General features: G+C 36.3%; 1 protein-coding gene across 7 annotated transcripts in view; it reads right to left on the bottom strand.

Moving 5' to 3' along the window:
- The window catches only part of lrrc7 (leucine rich repeat containing 7), a 124,657-nt gene that overhangs the window by 75,951 nt on the left and 31,862 nt on the right, over nt 1-16,844 (bottom strand). For 2 of the 7 annotated variants that reach the window (XM_027147331.2, XM_027147326.2), the window contains exon 1: nt 3,626-3,785. The exons of 2 other annotated variants lie outside the window; for them this stretch is intronic. In XM_027147331.2, coding sequence (XP_027003132.1) covers nt 3,626-3,650 — 25 coding nt within the window. In that variant the 5' untranslated portion in view covers nt 3,651-3,785. Of the gene's footprint in view, nt 1-3,625; nt 3,786-16,844 lie in introns of those variants that run through there. 3 more of the 7 variants (XM_027147330.2, XM_027147329.2, XM_027147325.2) reach the window with 2 other exon arrangements.

Raw genomic sequence — 16,844 nt, 5'->3', positions numbered from 1 at the left:
TGTTGCCTAATATAACTGAAATCTAAAAGGAAACACCTCCTGTTAGTCAGTAGCTGGATTACTAGTGACTAGCTAAAACAATAAAACAATGATTCATTTATTCATTTAGAATCTAACTAAGCAAACTAAACTAACAAACTAAGTTCTCTAGATAAACTACTGTACTTCACATCTGAGTAATGATACACACTGATGATCAAGAATAAATCTGCAGATTATCATATGCTATTTACTACAGTAGCTTAATGTATGTGGAGATTGCATGTGTCCTCGAACCCTCTGAGTACTCCAGTTTCCTCCTCTAGTCCAAATACTTGTGTTGTAGGTTGACTGGCATTTCTAAATTGTCCATAGTTTGTGTGATTGTGTGTGCAATTGTGCCCTGTGATAGACTAACATCCTGCCCGGATTGTACCCTGCTTTGTGCCCCAATTCTCCTGGGATAGACTCCAGGTTCCCCATGACCCAGTGGGATAAACATTGTATAAGAATAGATAGAAGGATTTACTAGCTTGCCAGCAAATTAAATAAATACCTTACATGATAAGCAAGACAAAAACCAAAACACCATCAGTCTTCAAACCTTTCTCATTTTATAGTATAATATTGCACTTTTGAATGGCTGCAGGCTCCAATCTGTCAATCTGAAGTTAGACATATTTGTGCCTAAAAACTGATGCATCTGAGTGTAGCATATAATATATGCAAACACAATGCCTGATGATTTATGAAACCCATAACACAGTGCTGACTATGAATTACTATTAGAGTAGTGTCATGGCTACTCACCACAGATTGTTTGTTCCAGTTCCAAAACATCTTAGATTCACAATAGATAAGTGTAGATATGAGACTTTTTTATTATTATTATTACTAAATCACATATGGGTTTTGAATCTTTGTTTAGACCACCTAGAGAATATGGTATAACTTTAAATACGCATTTAACATAAATAACTGGACTCACTACAGTTACTTTTATTGTACCATTTGTCAGAGATGTGAAAAGATACTATTAATTTATCAACCTGGTACAATAATCAAAACGAGAAATGAGCTCAGTTTATTCAATCAAGATTCTATAATTGAGTCTAGGGCATGCGGGCAAAATGTTACCAAATGAAGTTGATTATAGAGTCCTAACCACTGAGCTGCAACAATATTCAAACTAGAAATAAAAGGAAAACTGCAGTGTGAGCCAGTTTGCTGACAAGAGTCTTGGACATATGACAAGTTTCAGTATCAGTGTCAGTATCAGTATATGCAAAAATTAAAAGAGACGTTGTGAGATAATATATTTTTTCACACAGAACAGAACAGACAGCACTTGGCATGAGTATGCTGTGTAATGCTAATGACACACTCTTCTTTCTACTCCTGTCCCAGAGCAATTCAGACCATGTTCAGGCCCAGTGTCCCTGGCTAGCCAGCAGAAGGGCGACCATTTATCTCTGAAGAGCCACAGGGCCATCATAGAAACATTAGTCCACTGGCCCTGTCCTTCAGCTTTTTGTTCGGCTGTCAAGTCTTGTCCTCTTCTATAGCTTTAGAGCCACTGCTGCACCAAAATCTGCTTACATCTGTTCAGAATGTTATCTGCTTCTCACACTGTTTCTTAGGATAAAGCTAGGCAACACATGACAAAAGAATGTGTGTACAGTGCTGCATACAGGCTCGGAGAGACCAAATTCACAATAGCACCAAGTATCGGTTAACGTGTGTGGAGTAAATCCCAATGCTGCATCACGCAGCACGTGTAAACAGTGTGTCTCTACAGCTAGCTGCTAAATATTACAGCACTACAACAAACTGATTTTGGGCATTTACAGCGTTTGACAGACGACCTTATCCAGACTGACTTACATTTAATCTCATTTTATACAACTGAGCAATTGAGGGTTAAGGGGCCTTGTACAGGATCTTAGCGGAAGTGGCTTTGTGGACCTGGGTTTCAAACTTACAACCTTCTGATCGGTAGTCCAGCACCTTTAACACTAAGCCTCAAAATGATTTATCACCAAGATCGAGGTTTTGCATCTGAAGTAGGGCCTTCATCTTATAAAATAATATTTGAAATATGCAAATTTTATAAAACAGTAAAACCCGACTGAATTTGTACTTCACGGCATATTCCACATTGTGTAGCCTTAAGAGTTAAGATACTTGTTAGAGCTACACAATATATAATCTGACTATTAGTATTAAGCCAAAATGTAAATATTCCCCTTTAATAACTAGCAAACCACCAAAAAAAGAACAAGTACAATAAGTCTGACTTTGAATCCATTTATTACTACATTTAAATGTAGGTCTGAAATGTCTGAAAAACAATAAACGTATTATAAGCCGTAAACATTAATTCATTCAATTGATCTTGAATTTAATAAGACAAAAAGAAAACAGTTGGTTGCGAAGAAGCTGAAAAATACAGTGTCCTCCCTACTGAAGACTTTTCTGTGGCACAAAACCTAAGGGAACTACTTGACTTCTGACCGGTGCAAAGTGCTGACACCAGAGACTCCTTCTAAAAATATGAAATACTCCTTTTTTAGAGAACAATTCGACATGTGAATGTAAAATAACAGCAGATTTATCATCTCAAATCATTTAGTCTTACACAGTCTCTGTTCCTTAGCCATTACTATAGATACCTAGAGAAAGCATACAGACACATATTTGAGCAAGTGCAATAATATCCAGCTGTGCTAATATAAAAAAAACAGAAATGACATACAAAACCAATATAGTAGTTATGTACTGGTGTAAATAAATATGGCATTGATGAAAACATAGTGGTATAGGTGAATGAATAGTTAAAGGAAAGAAGAGTATCTGAGGTCTGATAAACCACAGAAGTCCATTATTGGGCTAGTTTTGCCTTACTTAGGGTAACAACCAATAAAATCATGATGTTCTTCCACCTTCATTTATATCTTTATTTTGCACCTTGATTTTTTTTTACAATGTGTATTAATTTTGCCCAATTAACTCAATTAACTTTGTTCTCTGTAGGACATGACTTGGTGACAAGACAGACAGTACTGTATTGATTTGTATTGTACACCAACTGTGAGCTGCACCTGAACATCAGATGTGGAGTTAATGATGGTGATCACTTACTGTTTCTGAGTAAGAAAAATGAATGTATGATTGTTGAACTCAAAGAATGAACTCAAGATTGTTCCTCTGACTTCACAAAAGTTAAATCAATGTTCTTTTACAGTAGCTAACCCACACCAAGCAGGAAGAAACACTGAACAAGACACTGAACAAAACAGCCTTAACATTAACGGTTAGAAAGAACATCAGTCACAGTTGCACTGCAGGTTCTCACCACTCTCCAGTCACTACAGTGTTTGAATGAATGAATGAAACTCTAGATGGTTAAACAAGCCACACTGATTTATTAAGATTAATATTCTTAATAAAAAGCAAAACAAACAAACATCTGAGCAGCTGTACAGGGCCTGAGTGAGGCCTGAAGCCCTGCAGCTTCATTCAGTCAGTCATCATGAGAGACATAAGACATATGAGCCAGGTGAAGACTTTGCGCATAGCCTGGACAAACACAATATGTGCTACAAACTATGCAAAAAATAGAAATGAATAACAGTGAAAGACTTACACTGAATTGTAGAGTAATTGTCCATTGGACTAATTCTGTAATCCAGATGTTGAGAAGAGAAGAGTAGGAGGATCACGGAGCATCACAGCACATCTCTCTCTCTCTCTCTCTCTCTCTCTCTCTCTCTCTCTCTCTCTCTCTCTCCCACACACACTCTCTCTCCCTCTCTCTTTCTTTCTCTCACACACACTCTCTCTCCTATCCTTTTCTTTCTCTCTCTCTCTCTCTCTCTCTCTCTCTCTCTCTCTCTCTCTCTCTCTCTCTCTCTAATACAACACTCTCCACATCATCCGCATCGAAGCCCGGTCATCACATGAGCATCTTACTGTCAGGGAATAAACCAAGTCGCTCATTATCATCCCCAGTAGAAGAATTGAAGTTCATGTTCAATTCATGAACTGCAGGCTTTTCTCCTCCTCACGCAGTAAAAAGACTCCTATATAAAAACCAAGACTCATAATTATCCTAATAATATTATCAAGACGCCCGGACTTCATCGGTTTATTATGATATCTTCCTTCTGTCTAATTCCGGCCATATTTAGCTATTTATATCCACACTATGGAGAGCGCACGAGGCGGTGAAGTCCTCTTCTCCACCTTCTTCACCGTTACAGGAGAGGGAGGAGGAGCAGAAGGAGAGCAGACCGGTGTGTACGGAGAAAACCCGACGCTGTCAAAAATAGACTGCTCAGTCAAACTGCGCATGCGCGGACGAATTGCGCGTGCGCTGTGTGTAAAAGTTGACTGACTCGCAATGTTGCACTTGGTGGTAAAACCAGTAATCTATGCTAATTGGTAAACACCCCGCCAACCCTACCCCACCACCACTCAAAAAAAAAACAATTAAAAAAAATAAATAAACAAACAAACAAAAAGAATAAAAAAAATTCTGTGCTATGTTAGATTTCTCAAATTCATGATATGTGAACAGTTTGCATGTGAAGAAACCTGAAAGTTTTTATTTTTACACTATTTGTTTTTCTTCCTCCAAATATTGTTGATGCTCATAATTTTCTAGGCACAATTACAATTTCCCTTTCCTGGAATTTAGAGGCTGAAACCTGCTCCAGCATGACAATGCTCCTGTGCACAAAGCAGGCCATGAAGGTGAACCCTGTGCACTAAAAACTACCTGTAACAAAAAGTATCTGGGATCAGAAATAGTGTTTATTAGTGTGTCCCACGTTGTAGTGTGAGAAGTAAGACGACTATCCCAAAAGCTACCCAAATGGTCTATTATTTCTGGTAGATTTCTGAAGATTCCTGATTTCTGGATCCTTACCGAGCTTTTTCTTCTAGTATTACCCACAACTCCATGTGCAAGGGAGGAGATGTTTTGTTTTTGTGTGCTTCGTGCATTTTAGACACATTTTAGAGATTCGTATATGAAATGTGAAGAAATAAATAAAATAAGGGAATGGTGAATTAAATTATACAAAACTAAGTATATAAGGAATTATGATTAAAGAAAATCTAAAATGTATGTACTGAAAAGTGTGCTTACATGACAGTGCATGAAACTAGGTGAAAATCTTTTGCTACACACTGAAATGTATGTGCATTTCTTCAAAAAAAGAATAATTTGAATAATTTCATAGCACAATATAAGTCGGAAAACTGGGATGCAGCAATGATTTGCTACTAATGATTTGGTTGGAGTAGAAGAACTTGATGCGCCTGCAGATAGCTCTGACAGAACTCAGAACCTGTGGACATGTGTTCCTAAAAGGACAATGTACATGACCTAAATTAACTTAATGGATAATGTGCAATAATCAATCCATCAACTTTATCCATTCATCCAACCATCTCTCAGATGCAAAGCAAATACACTTACATATTTTGTTAGAGTTACATTTTATACATCACCAGAGCCAAAGGATGTGTAATGCATTACCTGTGATAATTTTACCTTATGAAAAACATGTCACAGCATGTCAATGTTTCTAATCAAATATGTAGGAACATTAAATATGTAGGAACATTATTAAAATTAGTTAACAACTAAATAAGTAATTAGTAATGATACTTTACTTTAGAACTGTATATATTTCATACAGATTGCCTTATTATTATTCCATTATTGTGAATAATAATCCACAATTTGTGTTGCAATCTGTACTATGGATTTCCTTTAAAACCAAGACAGAGGCAGTAGAGGAAGCTAAAAGGAAATCCCTGCAGTAGAGGAAGAGGTCTTGCTGAGATTACCGCAGCATCAACACTCAAGCAAATGAAGCTCAAAGTAATATGTAAATAAGTACAGACAGAAAAACCTGAAGAAAAAAAACAGGCTTGTTACATTTATTTAAAATAACCAGGCTCACACAAACTGATCTTATTTCTCTTTACTTTGGAATGGCAAAACTGCATTGTTTATTTTAATGCACAGTTTTCCAGCTCCCTTTCCACACAAACAATCACATTTGTGTTGGGTCACTAGAAAGAAAAAAATCTCTTCTGTCACATTTGTTTACACCAGCTGCACTCAAGTCATGCAACCAATTAAAGATGCAGACACAGTGTTTTATACTGAGAAGTAGGCAATTAGCATTACAACACCGAACTGACACAGCAAGACAGCAGTGTAGGGTATTAGCTCACCAATACACAGAGATGAACAAACAAAATTGTTTCAGGGGACCGGACCTGACAAGTGTGTTTTTAATTTCCCATGGTGAAGAGTTAATATTACTAAAATCATCAGTTTGGTGTCATTATTGAGTCAGACAGAAACAAACTTTTATTTGCCCGAATATCAGATGTTTGCTCAAATCTAGACCTTAGAATTAATTTATCCTTAATGAATATAAAATTGGTTCTAACATTAGTTATATCATTATTATATTAGCTGTCACTCAAGTCTTCAGGACAGTGAACTTTCCAATTTATCACATTTCATCTGCATTTTATTTTTATCTTATTAGAAAATTGTTATTGATGGCAAATCATAGAAAAAGAGAACTTTAGTTCCTCCTAGTTGTTAATTATTTACCAACAAGACCCACATATTAATTAATACATATTCAATTCAATTACTTGTCCGAAAAAAATGCATAGAAATATGATTTTAATCTAGATGTCATTAAATTGTGTCATTGATGTATATAAACACTTATTTAAATATCTAAAACTGAACAGATAACAGGCCGCTTTAGCAGTAAATTTACATTGGGGTACTGAATTTCATTTGAGCACTGCCAAAATAATATTGGTGTACTGCAAATAAAAGACCACTGTCTTATTGCAAAAATGACCACAGTATTTCTGGGGAAAATCACATTTCTTCTACTTAGTGTTGCTCTTGCTGTGTTTTTATTCAAAATACTGTTACAAAGCACTGACACCAGAGAGTGCTTCCATAAATGGTACATAAACAAAAAGCTTTAGCATATCAACAATTAACAATTACAATTATTTTGTATTATTACTCATCTACAACTGATAGGAAAGTATTTCAGTAACATAATATCTATCGAGCTAAATCGAAATTCACATTCAAACTCACATTTCATGATACCTTTTAGCACAGCATCACACACAAAGCATCATGGCTCCAAGCCATATAGTATGACAGACATAACAAAGACAAAGCAATTAAGCATAAAGTTAAAGGATTTTGGCTTCAACAACATCACCTCAGAATTACAAACTAATTCTTTAAGAACAGCATTATTCAATATTCCGATTCCTTTTGTAAATATTAATTATGGAAAATGTGTTTTATGTTACTTTAGCAGATATACTGTGATATATTTCTGACGGAAATATAATCTCACAAAACCCTTAAAACCCTTTAGCTACCATTAGCAATGCTAATTATTTAATATTTGTGAACAAAATTATGAACATGAGTTTAATGTAAACATCCTCTCAGTAATCTGGTTGAACTTGAAAATCTTCTCAGAAAAATCTTATTTTAGCTAACTAGAAATACAAGAAATACATAAAAGTTAAAATAAAGATAACCTGCCTTAGTTTGCAAAACACGTCAAAATGTGCTTTCCTCAATTCTCTGAAAGTTACTTAGTTAAACATTTATGCTACACTAAGTTAATTTGGACACTTTTAGCTTCCCTTTGAGTTCTGCACTCAAAGCTGGCAAGCTATTATAAATATGATTCCCCTGTGAAATGCCTTCAGAGCTCCTAAAGGGATTACGTTGTCCACTGGCTCAAGCAATACGGTATGTGGTGTGGAGTGCTAAAGTAAGACATCCTAGAGGAATTAGGATTCTTTATAGAAGGAGAAGTCTTACCCTCCATTCATTTGATTCCCCATAAATGTAAAATGACTAAACTGAAATATCACGAGAAATGGCAAAAAAAATTCTAATTTAAAAATAAGATGAAGTAAATTAATTTTAACACAATAACTGCATCTTCAGTTTATACTCACTGTACAATTCATCATATCCGTCTTCTCACAAATGGTCCAGTTAAAATAAAATCAGGATTGAGCCAAAACAAAATAAATGAAGCTAAAATAATAGAACACAACACAATAACTGAAGACTAAGCAGCAGAAAGTAAGAATTATTCCAAATCCAAAAAAAAACAGTCGCAAAAACAGACAGTATCTTATTGCTAGTTCTGCGTTCAGTCCGATTTAGCTTAGGTGAGTTTGACTGCTGTTTTCTCTGTGTAAGCACAGACAAGCTGGACAGCACTATACACCACTGCAGCAGCATCACTCTGGGATCTGCGTTATAGGTTTCAATCCCCATAAGAGCACTCAGCTGCCAGTTGTTTTATTAAAAGATCTGCATTATCTTCCCTTTCTCCAGATAGGCCTTTTAATGCTGAGATCAGGATCTTGGCACGGTACCTGTGAAACGTGCATTACAGATGGATGTCTGGGCAGATACTGGCAGTGAGTTCAGCTAAGTGAACTGTTCTCTAAGGGCCAATGGATTACTCCAGCCTAACTGAATTACATGACACTTCTCAGTACATACCAACACTTACAATGTGACCGTTAATAATATCAAGTAAATAACCTAAGTAATCCATCCATGGAATATGGGCATTGTAACTTTTACAAATTGTGATAATGATGGAAAATTACAGCTTCTATGAAGTTACAGATTCTATGCAACAAAACTGTATCTTCTAACACAAAAGTTTTATTAATATATACAGCATTTAGTAGACACTGTTATCCAGACCAGCTTCCATTTATACAACTGAGCAGATGAGGATTAAGGGCCTTGCCCTGGCACACTCCACTGAGCTACCACTACTACCAATATTTAGCAATATGTACACCCTTATCTACAAAAGCATAAATGCTCTAGCCTATATGATCCTTTACTAACATACACCTTTTTTTTTCTTAAGAAAATAATTAGTGCATCTCCAAAGTATACTTTTGTCATTGTCTTCTTCCTAAAATAAAAAAAAGAAAAGAAAAGAAAAACCCTACTGCATTCCATTTCCAATGCACTGACAAAAATCTTGACCTTCAAAATGTTTCTGATAAAACTCATCTTTTCTGGCAGTTCATCAAGGGAATTCCAAGATAAATCCTTTGACTCTCACCAGAAACTTGCACCAGAATCTTGTACATAAAGATGTACAGTACAAAGTAAAAAGTGCACATTAGTACAGAAACAACATGCATACTGTATATAGTGACAGCTTTTCTCGGCAAACAACTTTTGTTAGTAGAAGTTCGGCTTCAGTCTGTAAAGATACACTGAAGACTTAAATTACAAATATTTTCCCTTTTTCAATAAAATAATGTCAACTTCCAGACAATAAATCAATAAAGAAACATTTTAAACATTTTTTTATTATCAGTGTTATTAAAGGCATCGATCAGTTGTAGCATTTGTATTACTGTATAACACTTGCAAGCCTAATTTCATTCACAACACTATTATATCTAATATTCTATGCTCATTTCTTTTTCCTTTTCATGATTTACATTAACAGAACTATAAATGTAGTCCAGAAATGGTTTTAATCCAAATCCAGAAGACAGTTTTAATATGAAAGATTTGGATTTACTTAAGTCTCTAAAGTATACTTCATACATTCACACATTCATCACTTCATCAGTTGTTTTTGTTCATTTGGTTGTGCCCCATTCGGGGTCGCCAAAGCAGATCACCTGGTCATCATATTTGACTGGCACGTGTTTTACTCAGGACATCCTTCCTGGAGTAACCCTCCCATTTTTATCCAGGCTTGAGGCTGGCACTAAGAATTAACTCCTCAATGGCTGGATTTTCCAAATTATAGACCCATTTAGAACTTCTCATTTATGTGTAAAATATTAGAAAAGTGTATGTTCAATCTAGTTTCAGTCAGGTTTCAGGCCCCATCATTGCACAGAAACGACTTGTTATTAGCTTTGGACCAAGACTGCATCTCACTTGAACTTAGTGCTGCATACGAAACTATAGATCACTAAATTCTCCTTGATTGCTTACAAAATTACACAGGTATTCAGGGTTTTTTAGATCCTACTTGTCTGATCGATACCATTTTGTAGATTTAAACTAGAGAATCCTCCAGTTTAAAGCAAGTGAAATATGAGGTACCTCAAGAGTCAGTTTTAGGACCGCTACTTTTTTCAGTATACATGCTTCCCTTGGCAAATATCATTAGAAGGCATGGGATTAGTTTCCATTGTTGGTTGATGATACCCAGTTTCATCAAAACCAGATGTAGTATTTAAATTTTCTAGGTTAACCGAGCATCCGTCAGAAAACCAGTACACAGAAGCTTTCACAATTCAACTTCTATTTAGAGAGATGTACTGTCAGTACTAGCTCGACAGTGAAAGACCTGGGTGTTAAATTAAACAGCAACTTGTCTTTTGAAAATCATATTGCCCATATTATAAAAACAGCCTTCTTCCACCGTAAAAATATTGCCAAGCTAAGAAACATTCCATCTGTGTCTGATGATGAAAAGATTTTATGCATTACTAGCTGGTTGTCCTGCATCTTCAATAAATAGGCTACAGTTAGTCCAAAATGCAGCAACAAGACAAAAAATATATGATCATATAACCACAATTTTATTATCTTTACACTGGCTACCTACATCGGATAAGCGGTAGAAAATGAGTGAGATGAGTGAGTGAGTGGCTACCTACAAGGCTCTAAATAGCTTAGCTCCCATGTATTCTAACACACTACAATCTGTCACACTCTTTGCAATCACAAAACTCAGAACATCTGGTAGTTCCGGTAGTTCTGCTTTGAGACAATGTCCATTTTTAAAAATTCAATACAAATAAATTTTAATTTTCTTCCTGCCTGGAGATCGAACCGGGCTGTGGCAATGAGAGCATCAAATCAGCAGTAATTACTTTATACTGATCAGGGTTGTGGTGGTTCTGAAACCTATCCCTGGAACACTGGATGAGAAGCAGGAATGAGATGGAATACTAGTCTATTGCAGGGAACCATACATAACCATGTTCGCACATTCATTCACACTCTTGAGCATAGCTAATCCACCCACAAGAATGATTTTGAGAAATATATGGATACCAGGAATGAATCCAGGAATCCAGGATGAAACACATGTATCCACTGGGAGAACATGAGAAATTCCACAATGACTCAGGTTCATTCTGGGATTTTTCCAGGAGTTATGTGGCGTAGCTACCCACTGCATGACATGCTTCATCCCCTGAACATAAAAATTATCGCTAATGGTAACATTAATACAGAAAACACTGAGTAGGGACCAAGTGAGTAGAAAGGATTATAATATTCCATTGTAGACAATGTAATCTTCCATTTATAATAACCAGGTACAGGGGTATGCAAAAGTTTAGGAACCCCTGCCAATTTCCATGATTTTCATTTATAAATATTTACAGTAGTTGTTTGGATCAGCAATTTCATTTTGATCTATCAAATAACTGAAGGACACAGTAATATTTCAGTAGTGAAATGAGGTTTATTGGATTAACAGAAAATGTGCAATATGCATCAAAACAAAATTAGACAGGTGCATAAATTTGAGCACCCCAACAGAAAAAAAATCACATCAATATTTAGTAGAGCCTCCTTTAGCAGAAATAACAGCCTCTAGACGCTTCCTATAGCCTGTAATGAGTGTCTGGATTCTGGATGAATGTATTTTTGGACCATTCCTCCTTACAAAACATCTCCACTTCATTTAGGTTTGATGGTTGTCGAGCGGACAGCCCGCTTCAAATCACCCCACAGATGTTCAATGATATTCAGGTCTGGGGACCGGGATGGCCATTCCAGAACATTGTACTTGTTCCTTTGCATAAATGCCCGAGTAGATTTTGAGCAGTGTTGAAATATCCAGCCCTGGCGTAATTTCAACTTTGTGACCGATTCCTCAACATTATTCTTATCATTATTTTTGAGTGGAATCCATGCGACCCTCAACTTTAACCAGATTCCCAGTACAGGCACTGGCCACACAGCCCCACAGCATGATGGAAACTCCACCAAATTTTACTGTGGGTATAGCCAGTGTTTTTCTTGGAATGCTGTGTTCTTTTGCCACCATGCATAAAGCACCTTATTCCAAAATGAAGCTGGCTTGTCCAAATGTGCATTTTTATACCTTATGTTTGCAGAAAAGGCTTCTTTCGCATCACTCTCCCATACAGCTTCACCTTGTGCAAAATGCGCTGAATTGTTGAACGATGCACAGTGACACCATCTGCAGCAAGTTGATGTTGTAGGTCTGTGGAGGTGGTCTGTGGGCTGTTTTTGACCGTTCTCACCATCCTTCACCTTTGCCTCTCCAATATTTTACATGGACTGCCACTTCTGGCCTTAACAAGAACTGTGGTGACTGTGGTCTTCCATTTCCTCACTATGATCCTTACAGTGGACACTGACAGCTTATATCTCTGCGATAACTTTTTGTAGCCTTCCCCTAAACCATAATGTTGAACAATCTTTGTTTTCAGGTCATTAGAGATGTTGCCATGTTGCCACTCTTCAGAGGAGATGTCCATGTTGCCACTCTTCAGAGGAGATTCAAAGAGAACAAAAACTTGCAGTTGGCCACCTTAAAGACCTTTTCTCATGATTGGATGCACCGGTCTATGAAGTTCAAGGCTTAATGAGCTCACCAAAGCAATTGTGTGTTCCAGTTAGTCAGTGCTAAGTAGTTTCAGGTATTCAAATCAACAAAATGGCAAGGGTTCCCAAATTTATGTACCTGTCTAATTTTGTTTTGATGCATATTGCACAATTTCTGTTAATCCAATAAACCTCATGTCACTACTGAAATATTACTGTGTCCTTCAGTTATTTGATAGATCAAAATGAAATTGCTGATCCAAACACCCAAATTTTTATAAATGAAAATCATGGAAATTGTCAGGGGTTCCTAAACTTTAGTATATGACTGTAAGTACACTAATTACATTATTTATTTGTATTTATTTATCACTAGTACATCATTTATTATAGCAATGTAACAGGTATAATACGATATTTGAACAATACACTTTTAGGAACAGTGTTAAGACATTTTGTTAAGTGTCATGACAACTTTATATAAGCAAAATGTTTTGCTTCAAAGAATGTGAATCTGCCAAGTTTCCTGTATGTTTCCTGTGTGTCAGAAAGTTTTTATTTAACGTTTCGTCAATGCTCCTACAACAATGTTTTAAAATTTGTTTTTGTCAAACAAGGCTTTGTGAGATGGCTTTCCACAATGTGGAGTTGATTATTTTCCTTTATGCTGTAAAACATGATATCCCAATATGTTATTTCCTCTTTCTATCTCCAGTTGTCTTGACAGATTCTGGATATTGAACTCAAGTTTATAAGTTTTCGCAAGAGAAACTTTAAGTAATCCATTGTGAATTTACCCACATTTTAAAGGCAGCAGGTCCTTTCATTCCATTCACAAGTTTACCACGACTGAAATATTTTACAGTGTAACCGACCATATAAAGTGCTTTACTCTAATATCATAGAAATGTCACTGATCATTATGTTACATATTATCTAAAGAACAACACAACATCATTTTAATACATTTATAGTTATATTTAATGTTGTGGAAGGTACACAAGAGAAGTTAATTCCTGTTATCTCACATTAGAGCAACTAGAAACAGTTATCTTCCCTCTATTTTTCCTCTGTCCTGCAGTTAATAAGACAAATTGTTGTGTTACTAAGAAGCTAGGAAGCACAAAACCCCCTGTCATGAAGTCTCTCAGGGGTTAGAAAGCTGTATAAAGTTGAATCTTTATCTCTGACACTGGAGACCTCTCCCATAAAAGTGAAATTAATGTCTCCTCAACAAAAGATTCCAAACCATATCAATGATTATATGTTTTTCTTTGTTAAATACAAAAATAATGCAATTTTAATCCACTTGTTCTTAGACTTAACCAAACCCATAACAAAATGAGTCCATTCATACAAATCTGTGATTTACCTTGCAGCCAGAATCAGTGTCAGATCTGCTGTTACAGGAATATAATCAACATCAAGCAATCAAGCATTCAGCAGTGCAATGGTATAGAATGTTACAGCCAAACCTTCTGAGAATCTGTGTAATACTGTGTGATAATTTCTGAATGTTGTAATAATGTACTTGTTTACCAACATAATTGCATTAAATGTCCCTGAGATGAAAAGCAGGAAAAAATCTATTGCAAACCCTGAATTAAATCAATAAATTACGATTACAATTTTAATTTATCAGGTTCTTCCTTAGTTAGGCTGGTTTTGCCTGTTCTTCTTTCTGGAATGACTAATTTTCCCCGAATTAACCTTGCCTGGTTTTTAAAATCTCTGCCTGTTTTGACAATGAATCCTAATGTTAAAAGTCTATTTTAACACTGCATTTGCACCCCAACTCCTGTTCCTCCAGCACAGAGATTTACCAGCCAATTCAATAACTGCATACACAGCAACCACTTTTCATTGATCCTTTCTCATGAAGCTCTGTTCATGGTACAGTATTATTAGAAAGGCTCCAAACAAGGGAGCTGAATATAATTAATCCCAACATAACTATTAACTCAGCACTTCCTTTTAAAGCTCTGTGAAGGTTTCCTGAAGGCTTACACATCTATGCATTCCTACCTTAGTGCTCATCCTACACAGGGTCCCGGGGAGCCAGAAGCCTTTCCAAGTGGATTCAGGGGACAAGGCTAGAGAAAACCTGGATGTGGAGCCAAGTCATCTCAGGGTGCAATTTAAGACACACTACGGACAATTTCGAGATGCCAGTCAGCCGACAATACATGTCTTTGTTCTGGGAGAGGAATAAGAAACCCCTAAAACTTAAGGAGAACAAGCTGGTATCGCACCCCAACCTCAGAGTAAAAAAAATATTTATTAACCTCCTACGACATGGTGTCCACATACGTGGACATCACTGCATCTAAAATGCAAGGCCAAACCAAAGCTCGGGTCTTAGGAGGTTAATACATAAGACCATAAAGGTAACTAGCTTTTACTATCGCTATGATCACAGGGACTAGTCAAATCAACCAAATCTGCAAGTCATTCCTCACTTCAAAAGTATTTGAGGTTATAGCAATAAACTTTTATTTTCTTGTTCTAATTAGTGTAAGGGGGGCACAGTGGATTAGTGGTTAGCACGTTTGCCTCAGACCTCCAGGGTTGGGGGTTTGATTCTCTGCCTTGTGTGTGTGGAGTTTGCATGTTCTCCCCGTGCCTTGGGGGTTTCCTCTGGGTACTCCGGTTTCCTCCCCCGGTGAAAAGACATGCATGGTAGGTTGATTGGCATCTCTGGAAATATTGTCCGTAGTGTGTGATTGCGTGAGTGAATGAGAGTGTGTGTGCCCTGCGATGGGTTGGCACTCCGTCCAAGGTGTATCCTGCCTTGATGCCACGATGACGCCTGAGATAGGCACAGGCTCCCAGTGACCCGAGAAGTTCCGATAAGCGGTAGAAAATGAATGAATGAATGAATGAATGAATGAATGAATGAATAATTCGTGTAAACCCATTTAAAGGTTCTTTTTAGTTTTACACTTTTTAAGTTTGCAACACGGTTGTAAATCTTGTAAATATCTGTATTTTACAAATAATGTACATAAAGTAAATTATTATTAAAATACGGAAAGCTATGACATTTTTCATGAACTAAATTTCATTAAAAAAACAACAAGGAAATGACCTAAACTAGAGTAATACAAACATTTTTCTGAATGAAAGACTATATCCACAGCACTGTATAATGCACCTAATTCCACCTAATAATCCGTGTCTTAAGCATCTGTACACTATGAACACTATATTCATATCTATGTTCATATCTTTCCATCAGCTCTCTGTTACCATGGTAACCTTGTCTCATGCCCTGTTCTCTCAGACTGAGTGTTAAACTAAACTACAAAGGTAGGGGACACAGGATCAGACACTTGTCTCATGGCATTCAGATAAGCTATATGATGAATAGGTGAAAAATAAAGCAAATACTCAAAGTACCTGCTATAAATCCTTTCTTTCTTTCTTTCTTTCTTTCTTTCTTTCTTTCTTTCTTTCTTTCTTTCTTTCTTTCTTTCTTTCTTTCTTTCTTTCTTTCTTTCTTTCTTTCTTTCTTTCTTTCTTTCTTTCTTTCTTTCTTTTTTCTTTCTTTCTTTCTTTTTTGCAATTCAATCCGAAAATATGCTGAACTTCAAAGTACCATAAGTTCAAACAGCAAAAAGATCAAAAGATTAAAAGACTTTATCAGAAATTTGTCTCCAAACAAGCTCCATTATAGAAAGTAATAGTATTGTACAGACTCAACCGAGGTAGTGTATTGGCTCTCACAGAGGGCAGAGAGAGAGGAGCTAAACGTCATAGATCTTCTAAGTTAAACCTGTCCACTTGAAGTAGAATCTCATGTAGGGGATATCCTGGGATCATTGTCTCTTTCAAAAGATTAATGGCTGCTTCTTGTTCTTGCTTTTTTTTTTTTAATGTAACTGGTAGAAGAAGTGATTGTGTTCCTTGTCTGGGACAGCTCGCTATTTCCTGCTACAATCTCAGAAAAAATGGTTGTAAGTTCAAGGGTTTCCTCTTGAGGAATCCTTAAAGGTTGCTTGTAGAACCCTACAAAAGAGTGTTTTCCGATCAGAAACATCAGACGTAAAACTTATTTTGGAAGCAAAGAATCTTTAAAGTGAAAGAAAACTAACAACACACTTTATAACACTTGATGGAAAACCTGATGGAAAATGCAAATCCTTATCTTTATTCAAAAAAGAACACAGATTGTGAGAACATG

Source organism: Tachysurus fulvidraco, chromosome 5 (assembly GCF_022655615.1).
Source record: "Tachysurus fulvidraco isolate hzauxx_2018 chromosome 5, HZAU_PFXX_2.0, whole genome shotgun sequence".
Classification (NCBI taxonomy): domain Eukaryota; kingdom Metazoa; phylum Chordata; class Actinopteri; order Siluriformes; family Bagridae; genus Tachysurus; species Tachysurus fulvidraco.
This window is presented reverse-complemented; position numbering and strand designations above follow the sequence as displayed.